Genomic DNA, 13,853 nt, shown 5'->3' with positions numbered 1-13,853 from the left:
CAGAGCTATGCAATGATTCCTCTTCCTTTCTTGGCTTTTCATTTTTGGTTGGTATGTGACAATACAATATTCTTTGCTCATCCCAGCTTTTATCTCCAACTTCCTTACTGAGATAAGGAAATCCATATAATTCTTGAAGCTGTAAAAGTTGCTAAACAATAGGTACATGCTCAAATTGAAAGATTTTGAATTTGCAGTTTGAAAATTAGTTTTAAAACCACAGAAGTAACAGTGTTTGGGGTTCTCTATGAGAAAAAAATTCAAATAGAGTTTTGAAGGTCTTGATACTTAAATTTTTATTATAAATTGGGTGCAATAGTGATAACATTAATAGAATGCATGCTTCCACCTATTTTGTATGACTTCTCTTTACTATCTGAAATTTATATTTACAGCCCAGCAAAAATTGCCTAAGGATTCCTTCAGGGGAGCATACTAGTCCATCTGCCAGTAGCAGCTAATGCTTTTTGGACTACCTGCCAGTTGGCCTACTGAAGGGGCAGTGCTGCTTTCTGCACAGATGCCCAATGTCTGGGGAGCATTGCAGTGAATATTTTCAGTGGAACTGTAATGAATGTCCTCTACACACTTCATTTGGGATACGCTATTCTCTTAGAGCCTGTTATGACTGGAAACAAAGGGGTTTCCTTGTTGGTGATCCTATGACAGTTGCTCCAAAAGAGCAGTATAGAGTTGGAGCTGTGTAGACTTGGTCCAGACAGGCCAAAATTGGATGATCCCAAAGCAATAGTCTTACTTGGCATTCACAACATGTGAAGCAAGGACTGATTAGAAACAAAAATATCCTCCTTACCAACAGGTTGGGTCTGGACACCATGACCTTGCTGAATAGAAAACATTATATATCTCATGGACCGGTAATTCCCAGTATTTTGTACTAATGTCAGTCTTTCATTTTACAAGAAAAAGCAACAATGTATTGGAAAATGGATCTCAAAAATAGCTTTGCGCTGTTTGTATGTGTGTTTACTTCCGAGATATTCAGACTCTGAAATTTCTAGGTGGATTATTAAACAATACTGTATGGAACCAGAAAACTTCTTAAATTTTTTTAGTGCTGTTTACCTTGAAGGAGTATGCCACTTAACACTGTACAGAAGAGGTAGCTAGAGAAAAAGGTTATAGTCATGGTGTGTTGTGAGTACTTTCTATGCTGCCATAACATGTTCTAGGTAACCCTGCTTGAGCAGGAGGGTTGGACCAGATGATCTCAAGAGGTCCCTTCCAACCTCAACCATTCTGTGATTCTGTGTGATATATCATGATGTATAGATAGCATAGGAAATTACAGCTAGGCTGCCATGGATTGCAAGGCAACTTGCATTCGAAACAGTTCATCAGTCTGAGAAAATACTTAGCACTTTGCTGCAGAAAAACACAGCTGTCTGACTGTTTTCTTTATGGGCTTAGTGGAAAAGGACTGTGGCTGATAATACTTTACCTTCCATTTTGCTGAGCCAAGGAGAGGGGAAGTTGGCCAGGATGTCTTAGTTATTGCAGTCCATGAAAGAGAGGCCAGGAGGAGAGACACATTTTGTCCCTTCATTTGTCTGGTTTGGAAAGTGAATGTTTATGCCAAAGATATGGGGGAAAAATGAGATAATAATTAGCATTGACATCAGTTTGATCTGGCAAAGTTATTAGTGTGTCCATTTGTTGTTGGCTGTCAAGGTCTCTGCTTTCACTCTGCTGCTTGGGAGAGTAGGAAGATTCAAAAGCCATTACTTGTTTGTTTTTTAAAGCTGATAACGCTTGATGCATGTTTCCACAGGTCACTCTCAGGTTAGTGTCCATTTGTAATGCTTTGTGCCCTACTAGGTTGAGTAATGCAGCTCTCACGGTCGTTGCCAAATCTGAGCTCTAAACAGAACAAAGATTGTGTTTATATTTGTAGAACATGGATTTGACTCAAAAGTGTTGAAGGTATGCAAATCCATAAGAGTTCATAGCTTTCCACAAATGCGTAACACTTAGAATGAGACTTGATACTTTAAAGGTTGAAGTAAATTTGAATGTGATGTTCATATATTCAACAAATCATATACAATTTTAGGTTATGTAATTTTCCTATCTATTTAAAGGTGGCACAGGAAAATAACTCTTATTCCTTTGTTCCTAAAATATTTCTTTCTTGGCAGCAGTTGTTCAGCTGTATAGCAGATGTACTAAAAATAACCTGCATACAACCAAGTGCAGCACATATGTCGAGAATCAAAATAACATTAATACAAGTTGTTCTTTTAATATGTACCTTTGAGCAGAAGGAAGCAGTATTGTAGTCTGGACTACTTATGCTGTTATATAAACAGAAGGTTTGAGTTTGCAGGACCTTCAGTCTGGCAAAGTTTATTAGAACTCAATTTGTGATGCAAGACTTCTGAAAATAATGGCCTCACTAACATTTATCCTATATTTCTGTTAATAGGAGGAGTGCTTTTTGAATTTAGAGGCTCCTATTTCAAGAGTGTGTGGCTATGACACTCCTTTCCCTCACATCTTTGAGCCTTTCTACATCCCAGACAAATGGAAATGCTATGATGCACTTCGAAAAATGATAAATTACTGAGAAGCAATACAGGTGAGAGATAAAGTCTTATACTGAGAGTTTGTCTGTAAGCTTTCTGCCGGAGTGATTGGAAGGTTTGGGGATAAAGTACTATTTCTCTCTCTCCCTCTCCCTCTCTCTGTTTTCTTTTTTCTTTATATCCCCTCACAGCTTTGGGCCTTCAGTTTTAAAGGTGTTTGTTTTAAACAGTTGAAATCAATGTTTAAAGCAAATTACTCTGCTTAATCGGAAACTTGAACGTCTTGTATCCTGAGAAATAAGATCAGGTGAAAACAATAGTTAACTGACAGGATATCTTTTCACTTATATTAAAAGACTTACAGTTATTTCACAGGTAAAGCATGTTGTTAAATGTTGGAATTTCTCACTCTTTATAGTAGCCTATAATCCTGTGAGGTGTCAGTAAAGTCCCAGCTTGTACTGAATTATGCTGCACCGCAGACATACTCAGTACATTGAAAATAACGTGAAAAGTCTGTAGTGTCTTACAGTTCTGTTCAAATACAAATTTAAGGCTCGTATTTAACACTCTAAAAAATTTATGTTTCTATATAATTTTCACATAATTTGTACACACTTGAAGATTTCTGTTTGCAGAACCCTTCAAGCACCTAGACTGTGAAGTAATATATATTTCTTGTCTCTATTAATCAGAATCTGAAACACATTTTGTCTTTGATTTTGTTGTATTATAATACTAAGTGTCTTCCTGCACACACATAAGTACCATTAGACTCTGTATTAGCCAGCCAGGACTTAAGAAGAAAAGATTGTGCATTATTAATATAGAACTTTTTGTTTGCTGACCGAAGTTGAGTAGTTAGGAAATGTATGAACATATTGTATGCTGTAGTTCCTTTAATTAGGTGAATTAAGTAGTATAGGTTTTGAGATCAGATCTTGATGGGTCCTTCTAAACTAAAAAGAAAACTGGCCCATTTCCCTTTGGAATAGGGGGATCCTGTAGCTTGTAACCAGGCAAATTTTTGCTGTTGACACTTATGACTGTAGGACTGTGCCCTATATTAGGGGCGCCCTCTTGTGTCCATTTTTACCTGTGTGTTAAGCTATAAATTATATTTTGGGCAAGTGATAGGAGGTGGTGAATACCTCAAAGTTAGTCCAATTTATATACATATTTACTCTCAGGACGATCTTTTGCATTTCCCTAACTTTATTTCTCCTGGTAGCATAAGGTTGAGTTCCTTGTGTGAAGCTGGGTCAACAAGGCAGTATCTCCAGAAAGTAATGTAGTTCCACTTACAGTATTTCTCCAAAATTACCCATTATTGTCATACCAGACCTGAAGAATGTTGTAACCTGTTTTATAGAATATGTAGTATATGCTGTCTTTTTCAGTCCTTGCCTTTTTATCTGAATTGTACTAAACTTATTAAAGACTTTTTGAATCTGATACCTCTGTCGGTACAGCTGTCCTTAAGAGAACTGGATGTCTCTTCTCTTTCAGAAGAGTTATTGACCTAGTGGAATAGGTATCCTATAATCTGTTCCTTTCCTGGAGATTAAACATTCTTACCTGTATACAAACAGAGAGAGACAAACTGAGGAGATCTAGTTATTCAGAGCCTTGGTTTGACCTCTGTTCTTGCAGAGCATGGTAAAATGAGGGAGATATGAGGAGAAAGAAATGGGGTTTAGGATTGCAGTGAACTTGTATACAACCCAGCTTCTAAACTGGAAACCTGCACTAAACCTTCCTGTGAAGGTAACGTGGAGTGAGTCATATGGAGAGTCATCTGCATTCGTATTTAAATTTCTCCTGTGGACTGCATTGTGCACAAATATCACAAGAGGTTATGAACCGCTAAAGTCCATTTAGCTTACCTAGGAGCTAGCTTATTGACTGTTTTTGTTTTTTCTTATTCAGCATAACATTAATAGATTAAGTTATTTGTTAGTCCAGAACATTAAGGTTAATGTATTTCAAACAGCCTCGTGTATAGGGAGATCAGAGATATCTTTTTCTCAGAAATGGTGTTAGTTTATGTGAATTTCAGCCTTGTGGATGTTAGGAAAGTGGGACTTCTCCTTGTCCTATTGCTGGAGAGAAAAAGAGGCGCTAGCAGGTTCCAGTGATGGAAACGCATGTTGAGTTTGCTTTCAAGCTGCAGAAATGGCCCAGTTGGTGAAGTCATTGCTTTGCTTATGTTTCAAGTCATTTTGGTTAGACTACAACCTGGTGGTGTGTCTGGCTATTTTTTCTTTCCCCTCTCAATCAGAATTTACTGGAATTTGTTTCATCCATTACTTTTAAGCAGTTTGTTAAGAATATAATAATAAAATTGTCAAATATATCTACACTATATATCAGAATATCCTTTATAACCTGACTTGAGATCTCTGAGTTGGAAGCTGTCTGCAGCTTGATTTCAGGATGTCTGCAGTGATACGATTCCCTTCACTTGTTACCAGATAACACCAAATTGTATAATATTTCATGGTCTCACAACTATGTTTGAAAGTCCTCTTCAGACTTGCTATTATTAAGTCCTGGAAACAGGTTCTCAATAATAGCATGGAGATTTTAACTGCAAAATTATTTTTACTGATACCATTATGCTTTTAAGTTACTGGTATGTATTAAGCATTTCTTAAATAGCAAGGATTAGTTCAGCGTCTTCTTCCTAAAGAAATAACAAAGACCGACTGTATCTGAAATCTGCTTGCTTTGTGTAAAAATATGCCTCCTACCCAAAAAGATTCCCCTCATGCACTTGATTTCACTTACTGCACTGTGTCTGAGGCTAGTGCAGAATCTCAAGCTGGATGATGGTCAATCTTTTTTTAAAAATATCTTTATTGTCTTACTGTGTATGTGTGTTTATTTAAACCTATGTTGACAGTGCCTCACATGTACTTGGTTGGTTATCTTCAGGTTGACAGTACAGATAGTTTTCCTGCTCAAAGATCAAGTTCAATAATGCATGCTGTGTAGCTCATCAATGAGAGATGAGCAGAATCTGTATTTTTAGTAGCTTGCTAGTGATTAACATTTACAGCTGTATTAGCTATAAGGAAAATAGCATCTAGGTAGGCAGCTGTATTCCAGATAACTCTTTGTAGTAGTGAAAAAAAAGAAAAAAGAAATGGTGAGTTTAAGGTGTTTATACAGTTCCTGGATAGCTGGTATGAATCTGGCTGTTCATTAAAGAAAATAAGATAACAAGATAGAAGAAAAAAGCCAATGCATTTTATAAAATACACTCTAGTCATACGTAAATATATTTATGAGTGGCTGTAGCATAGAAATGGAAAATTGCCAGGTGGTTTCAGGTTGCCTTTTGCAGCTTTTTTTATCATGTTTTATATCCTGGTTTCTTGTCAAATTCTGAATTTTAAAGCTATTCCTACCAGGGAATCTGTGCAAGAAAGTATATGTGTGTATGTATATATACAGAGACCATTACTATCACAGATTTAGTCTGTAAAAATGCTGAGTTATCACCTTGAGTAACTTCATTAGGGAACACTTTCCACCTACAGTTATTAATAATTAATATTAATAATATTAATAATTAATTGAAATCATGTAGTCACAAATTTCCTGTCTTCTTGGGTTAATTTTATTTACTGGAAAGCTTAAGCATATTACAAGATTAGGGGGAACTGGCATTTTAATTAATACTAGGGGATGAGGGATTGACTTTTTTTTCCCCCCCTCCTCCCCCACTCTTTCCGAGTCTGGATTTGAATCATTTTTAACATCCAGTATAGTTTGCATGGAACCAGTGCGCCAGTTTGGAGAGACATGTAAATAACAGGAATGCCTTCCCTTTCTCAAGCAATATGTTATGCTGGGAAACAGGAAGGGACCCGTTAGATACTTTAGTTAGTAACTGTCTGTTCTCTTTAACCTTTGTTAGGCAATACGTTGTAAATTTTAACTTGAGAAATAGGAAAAATATAATTCTTCTCCCAATGTAATAAATAAGAGAGAGACTATGCAATATGTTCTTGTTAACCTGAGCAGCCATCCTAGCCTCAGAGATTTGTGATGCTGTTCATAATGGGCTGATGTAACCCGCTAGAATAAATAAATTCCAGAGACTTGAACTACATGCAAGATTCCTGGTTCTTGACTTTTTCTGCTAAATAACAAACAAACAAAAGAAAGAAAAGAAAATGTCCAGTGAATTATGTCTCATTCACAGCCATTGGGTAGTCTAAATATAAGATAACTGCCTACTAGTGCTGTGAGTTAGTCTGTTAGGATAATTATTGCAAATCTCTATTTGTTGATCTTGGTCTTGCATTCAAAGCTTACTGAGAGTCCATAAAAAATCAGTAATAAAGAAATTGTTCTAAAAACAGAGAAAAAAGTTTGGGGAACGTCTTGATTGAAGTTGTTTGTTTTACAAGCCTCCCCTTCTCTGCAGTGGTAGATTGATAGTATATCTAGTAAAGTTTTGAAGGAAAAAAAAATGACACTGCTTAAGATACTAGAGTGAGATGGAAGACAATTCATCGTAAAGTTTATGTGTAAATGGCCATAATTAGTGTTACCTAGACCTAGAAGTCAGTGACAGCATTTCTAATTTCTAAGTGTCTGTCTTGGCAACTTTAGCATTTTAATATATTTTTTTGTACATAACTGAGCATGTTAAATTATACCGTTAAATTGTTAAATTATAGTTTAGACATCCTTGAGGTTAAATGGGCAAGGGTGGTATATATATCAAATATGCATAAATAGCCAAACTGGAAGAAAACGTCAAGTCACTTATACTTAAGAACTTACCTTTCACCACTGGTTAGAAATGAATTTAATCCAAATTTATACTTGAAAGGGAAAATTATCTTTTCTATACTACAGATTACGTTATAAATTTAAAAAAATGAAATTGCCATGCTGAGTGGTATGTGTTTAAGTTGTGGATATTACTTTCAGCCTTAAAATCTGTAATTTATTTTGTCATCTTCTTCTGCAGAGATGAAAACAACAGGGACATACAGAAGCCTTCTTCAAAATTCTTGACGTTTGCTCAGAGATTTTGGGTTTGGAATTTGTATAGCACAGACTATTTTCTCTGAATTCAACTATCCTTAATATTCATCTTGGCTATTCTTCAAAAAGTTCCAATCCTTACCAGTTATGAAATCAGTGATGGACAAGTGATTTCTATAATGGTTTCAGATGTATTGAAAGATATTCCAGATGCAGTATGTTACATGTTTTGCAATGCTTCACTAGGTTACATCTCTAAATCACTGTGTAAATATTAGAAACAAGAATTTATTCAATAAAATAATTTATGCACGTTATCTCTTGTTTTTGTTGTTGCTTCAGGAAAACCCAAATAAGTCCTTGAATGTGACTATGTATTTTCAGAAAAGTAAAGCAAGGCCAACTTGCATGTCTGCCCAAATTTAATTTCTGACTGAGATGTTTAACCAGTGTCGTTAGTTGTCTGTCTTTATCAGCTGAGTGGGTAAAATAGGCCCAAAATACTGATTTTGCCCTCTGCAAGGAAAATGAAAACTCCGTGTTTCTTGAGAAGAGATGAGATTTTGTGGCTGTGTTAAAAGATAGATGATAGGCTCCATTGCTACACTTACAGCAATATTTTTGTTTAATTATTCTTCCTTTAGATGTGGGGTGTGTCTGCTGCTGAACAGTTAAATAAAATGTACTAACTTGTCCAGAAAAAGGTAACAGTACTCTGCCATATTCATGTTAGCAATGGAAATAAAAACAGCGCACATGCCATTTTCTGTTGATGAAGACATAGAAATACAAAATTACCAAAAAGACTATAATAAAGTTAAATCTGAGTGTTTATTTTTCCTGTGCTAATAGCAAGTACACTGACCATCCCGAAGTGTTGTCCCAAAACTGGGTTTTTTACCCACCAAAAAATTCCAGTCTTTCAGATAGAGAGCTTTTGAACTGAGTAGAAATGTTTACTTAATTTTTAATAATGTCCTTCTTTTCCAAATGACAAGCCAAGGGCAGAGCAAAGATACTTGCTCTGAAAATTCTCCTACCTTGTCCTAGATTCTAGGACTGCTCAAAGGGCAGTGGATTTCCTTCCAGCACAGTAGTTCCAATGCTTCTTACTGAAGGCTTTTGGTATCAACTCTGCTCATTTTTCCAGCACCTAAATGAAGTGTGAATTCAGCAGTTTCTAGTCTCTCTGCTTGCTTTTCTCTCTATATAGGTGACTTTCACGCTAAAAATCTATGTTACTTTTTATTAAATGCAGGAAAAATATGCCAGTAGCCAAATAGTAAAAACAGGAAAAATATGCCAGTAGCCATTTGCACTCTTATTCAGGGGGAACTCCTTTCAGGGAGAAAGAAGAGTATCTTTCTAAACAGATCTATTCATGGCAATCCATGAAATGTGGCTGAAGCACCGAGGGAGAAGCTCAGGAGGATAACTTCCCTCTGCCTGTCAGTGGATATTCCCCTCCATCATCCATCTCGATGATTTAGGGAGTTGCTGTTGGGCACTTCCGCTGAAATTCAAAGGAATCTTGGCCTTTGGGACAACGTTTTTGGTTTTGGGTGCTCACGCACCCACATCTCACAGCAGCGTGCTTCTCGGGGCTGCTAGGCAACTCTCATCTCGCTCTCCCAACTCGGGAGCAATCCTGGTAGTCTGGTTTCTTGTTTGTAAGATGGGATGATGCTTGTCCTCCAGCAGAACTGAATTCAAAAGGCCATGTTCAAGGAGCACGGAATGGAAAAGGAGTGGAATGTGCTAAATTATAATCTTTTCAGGTTCTGTTACCATTTAGTGTAACTCTGTGTTCATATTTCATACTTTCCCTGCAGAATCCTACACTATCCTGCTGGAATGAAAGGAGGAGGAAGAAATTTTGTGATAATACAACCGAAAATGAAGCTCTTTGATATGTTTCTAATCAAAATGACATTGTCAAATCTTCTGTAAATCTCTTCTGTAAGTGCTGTTTATAGAATTTATTCTTTCAAATAAGCTATAAGCATTATATATGTTTTCTGATTGGAAGCTATTTTTTCTATGAAGAAAAATTATTTAAAAAAAATTCTCTCCTTGTAAAAAAATCAATAGATATTTTATTAATTTTCTTGTAAAATGTACTGGCATTATATTTCAAAGCATATGAAGTAGACACAATTACAGTAGTGCCAAAGTAAAATTTGCTTTGTTAATTAATAGCCTCAGCACTATATACCTTGTATTGGTAGTTTTCATAGATGCAAGCATTTTCTAATTTACTGTGGAGGTTGAATTCAAGTTGCATATATGGAAATACTGAAATAACATATGTTTTAGTAAATACATTTAGCAAATATTTGCTCTTAATAATGACTTCTACAATCTGTTTGGGTAGTAGGTTTTATATTTGCAGTGAGTGGAAATGTGTAATTTTTTTAATAATATAAAAATTATTCCTCTTTCCTCTGTTTTGGTTGTCAGAAGCATTTCTTCCTGGCAAAAATGGTTCATTTTAAAATATGTGCTGCTCCTGAAAACTTGCCTAGATGGCAGTGTGCACTCATGTAACCTGTGCTCAAGGATAGTGGCTGTTAAAAGTATGTGTTGTGGAAAAATGATATATAATTCTAAATTGAGAAGGAAGGTGTACATACAAATACGTGTGTCTCATTAAGTTCATCAATAATAAAATTCAATGTCATATTTTCTGTTTTTAACCACGTGGGTTTCTTAATTAGGTCAATTAGATCATGCAAAAAGTGAGAAGAGAAATAAGGAGTGATCCTTTTACTATAAGTAATGGTTTCTAAAGCAAAACTTACATCAGTATTTCTTGCTGTTAATCTAGAAGATGAGTAACTTACCTGATCATGCTCATTTAATACTAATTGCTGGAAATAATTATTGTACATAGTTTAATTGTAGATTTTACAAATGTTACTGTGAGATTTTTAGTAAGTTGGATTTTTATTTTTAAATTTTCCACATGTCTACATTACCTAACATGTAGCTGGATTATACACTAACAACTTTTTGTATAAACTACATCATGCTGGATCCTGGGACAGGAGACTAGAGTTCAAGAAGGATCTCGGAGCCTTCATAGGATCACGGATTTATTAACTGCAGATGAAAGACTCGTACATTGTCTCTTGTCATCTAATTCAGCTAAGGCTGTAGTGCCATAACAATTTCATAGTCATAAACAGTGTGTCAATTAATAAAAAACTAATTTAAACCAATTGAGATGTTTACCCTTGTGGAATGGCAAATGTTTATAAGAGGATTATACAGCAGTATACTCTTAGTGTAGTGCAGTAGTCAGAGGTCTTGACACAATGACCTTCCTCTCCTATGGTCTGATAATCAGTTCTGAGCTCATGACTCTTTTCAGACAGCTATCTGGCTTCTGTAGCTAAAAAATGGTGTTCACAGTGTACTGGTATATTGTGGAAGCTCTGTTGTAGCCACATAACTTCAGAGGCAGGAGCTGAAAGGAATCCATTCAGTGACTTGGCAGAGATTATTATCTCAGCAAGTCCTGGGGTTCAGTGAGCATTATATGTTCATAACAAGCTGACACAGCCTGTAAGCTCTGCCAGCTTTCAGTAGACCTGAAATAAGGATGCAATTTTTTGTAGCTGTTTTGCTGCTTAGCAGCTCTGCAGGATATGTGTTTGTTAGATACGGGAGACATACATCTGACTTAAGTATAAACAAGATTTTTAGAACTTAATTCAGTTGCTTATGCTTTGGCATCAAGTAGCATTTGAGATACCCTAGGGTATCCTGCATGGTCTCTAGTCTCTAGCTGCTGCTTCCATAGGTCCTATGTGATACCTGCCAGCCCCGTGTGTATCTTGGGTGCCTTAGGGCGTCTCAGATGGCACTAGATGTCTATGTTCAGGCATCTAAATGGAGCCCTTTGTTTTCTGGGGCTCAGATGGCTGATGTCTGACTATTTTTCTGTTAGCTTGTGTAAAATGCAAGCACTGAGGTTGGTCCGTGCCTCCGTTTTCAAAATAAATTGCTCAAATCCCCAGCAAGTACATAAGGTAGGACACATGACATGTTGTGCGTGTGAAAGAAAGGATTGTCTTCCGGGTGATGGGCTGATGCTGGACTGAGGCAGTTAGTTCCTATAGGAGAATCATTTAGAGCAAAAATTGAGCTTTATAACCATCCTCTGTCTGGAGTCAGTTGCTGCAGCTCTTTAGGTTTCTGCTGAATATCTGAAAATAGCATGTGGGCAGGACCTGGTTCAAGTCCAGCAAAGGCATGAGCAACAGTGGTGAGTTAATGGGAGACAAGGGACTGGAGTCCCATTGCTTCCTGCAGGAGCTGTGTGTGGGATTCAGCTCAAGACCGAACTGCCTCAATTTAGAAGTCAGGCTATAGGTGTGTATGACTGAGCAGAGCAGTTCAACTAACCAACCAGTATATATTTTTACAGTATTCTGACTCAGTCTGTAAGCTCAACCTACAGGCAGTACTGACTGCCTTAGTTAAGTAACCATGCATTATTATTTAGTGCAAAATGAGATGCCGTAAGGTATTCTGCCTGGCATTAAGCTGCTAGTCTAGAAGGGTTCAAGTCTCCCCTAGGTTCTCAGCCATATATCTGCCTGGCCAGGTGTCTTGCATGCCCCAAGTCATCTCAGGCATTGTTGCTAGATGCTTGTGTGGGCAACAGGATCTAATTCTCCATTGATTGTAATGGGATTGCAGACAGCTCCCGTGGGACAGAGATTTAAGTACTTAACCTCAGATGAAGGAAACCAGAGAAGCTACGTATGAAATGTGTTAGGTGGATGCTAGGGTTACACTGACGGAGACAAAAAGCTAGGAGAAGATGGTCTGTCTCTAGGTCACTATGCTACTAGCGGTGATGGCCTATCCATATGTAACATTGTGTTAGTTGTCCCTGGTCTTCTAACAAAAGAATTGAAAATTTTGATTTGCAATATTGATGAATTTGATCATTAGTCTTTTTTCACGTTACAAATGCAACACTAAATCAGTCTGAGCTCTGGATTTATTTGCTTTGATAATGGTTTTATGTTGTTTGGTTGCCTTTCTTAGCCTTACTTTTGTCTGTTCTGAGGTGGGGGGGGGAGTAAGTAAGCCAAAATAATTGCACTAAATTATAGGTAGAAACTGCACCAAGCACTATTTTTGCTCATGTTGGACAGTGGATAAGTATTTAAAACTTACAGTAGTGTGCCACCAGTGTTTGAGAAGAGCTCTCTGTTGATTCCCCTGTCTAATTAATTACTTTTATATGGTAATTAAATCATTTGTTTACTTGCACTGAGTATGACACTCCATTTACTTGCAGCTGAGTACTTGCTGAAAACGTAAATTGTCTATGTTTATTATGCCAGTTTTTATACTGTTCTAGTGTTCGAGAGCTTTGTAGTATTCGAGCTACCTATTTCTCATTTTCTGTAGTCTGGAATAAGTAGAGAAAGGATGGAGATGGATACAAGAGCCTGGCAGGTTTTGCACCTCTGAAGTTTCTCTGTTCTGCTGTCCCCCCATACTGCCATTTGCAGTGTTATGACAAAGGTAAGAATACAAGAGGAAGCTTTTTTTTTTTTCTTTTTTTTTTCCAGTTGGATTCTTCCTGATTGTGGATGAAAAGTAACCCTAATGTATCAACTAATTGAAGCAAGGATCAGGAAGAATCCAACTGAAAAAAAAAAAAAAAAAAAAAGCTTCCTCTTGTATTCTTACCAGAACAGTAAGCCAGATGAGCCTAGAGACAAAAAATAAAATAAAATTTAAAAGGTGAGAAAAAGAGGCACTATGCAGAGAACTGTTTTTTCATGACCTGATCTTCCTGAGCTCACTGAGGATGGTGACAATAGATAGTTGTCACAGCCCTTATCAGCATCCCTAGTGGCTTGGGCAATGAAGCAGTGCAGATGAGCACAGCTGTTCCCTCTTCAGGCAAAACTTCTTTGGTTAACTAGCACCACAAATTCAGACAGTTTGAGTTTGGGCTGCCTGGGGCCTGGCCTGACCTGGATTTTGCCTGCTGAGGAAGGGAGGGACCGTGGAAGAAGAGCAGTGGTTGGAGAACATGGCCTGGGATGCTGCTCTTGCAGGAGTGGGGAGGGTGAGCAATTGTGACTGCTACATCTACCCGCATGCCTGAGTGACAGCAGGAGCCACAAACATCAGTGTTCAGCGCTCTCTGTCCCCACTTTGCACAAAAGCAGTTTGTTTGCCTTTCCAGGGCTCTGCCGTAAGCCAGATAGATAGGAAAGCCACGGCGCTGTTACAGGCTTCCCCTGTGCTGCCCTGCCAGTCTTGCCT

At 37.3% G+C, this 13,853-nt stretch overlaps 1 protein-coding gene across 2 annotated transcripts in view; it reads left to right on the top strand.

The window, feature by feature from the left end:
- BCKDHB (branched chain keto acid dehydrogenase E1 subunit beta) overlaps nucleotides 1-10,774 on the top strand; it is a 144,595-nt gene extending 133,821 nt beyond the window's left edge. Inside the window, exons 10-11 of one of the 2 annotated variants that reach the window (XM_062571053.1) lie at nucleotides 2,447-2,599; nucleotides 9,386-10,774. In XM_062571053.1, the coding sequence (XP_062427037.1) occupies nucleotides 2,447-2,587 (141 nt within the window). In that variant the 3' untranslated portion in view covers nucleotides 2,588-2,599; nucleotides 9,386-10,774. Of the gene's footprint in view, nucleotides 1-2,446; nucleotides 2,600-7,536; nucleotides 7,871-9,385 lie in introns of those variants that run through there. The other variant, XM_062571052.1, reaches the window with a different exon arrangement.
- The last annotated feature ends 3,079 nt before the right edge of the window (nucleotides 10,775-13,853 follow it).

The sequence above is a fragment of the Rhea pennata genome, chromosome 3, assembly GCF_028389875.1.
Source record: "Rhea pennata isolate bPtePen1 chromosome 3, bPtePen1.pri, whole genome shotgun sequence".
Taxonomy (NCBI): Eukaryota; Metazoa; Chordata; class Aves; order Rheiformes; family Rheidae; genus Rhea; species Rhea pennata.
This window is presented reverse-complemented; position numbering and strand designations above follow the sequence as displayed.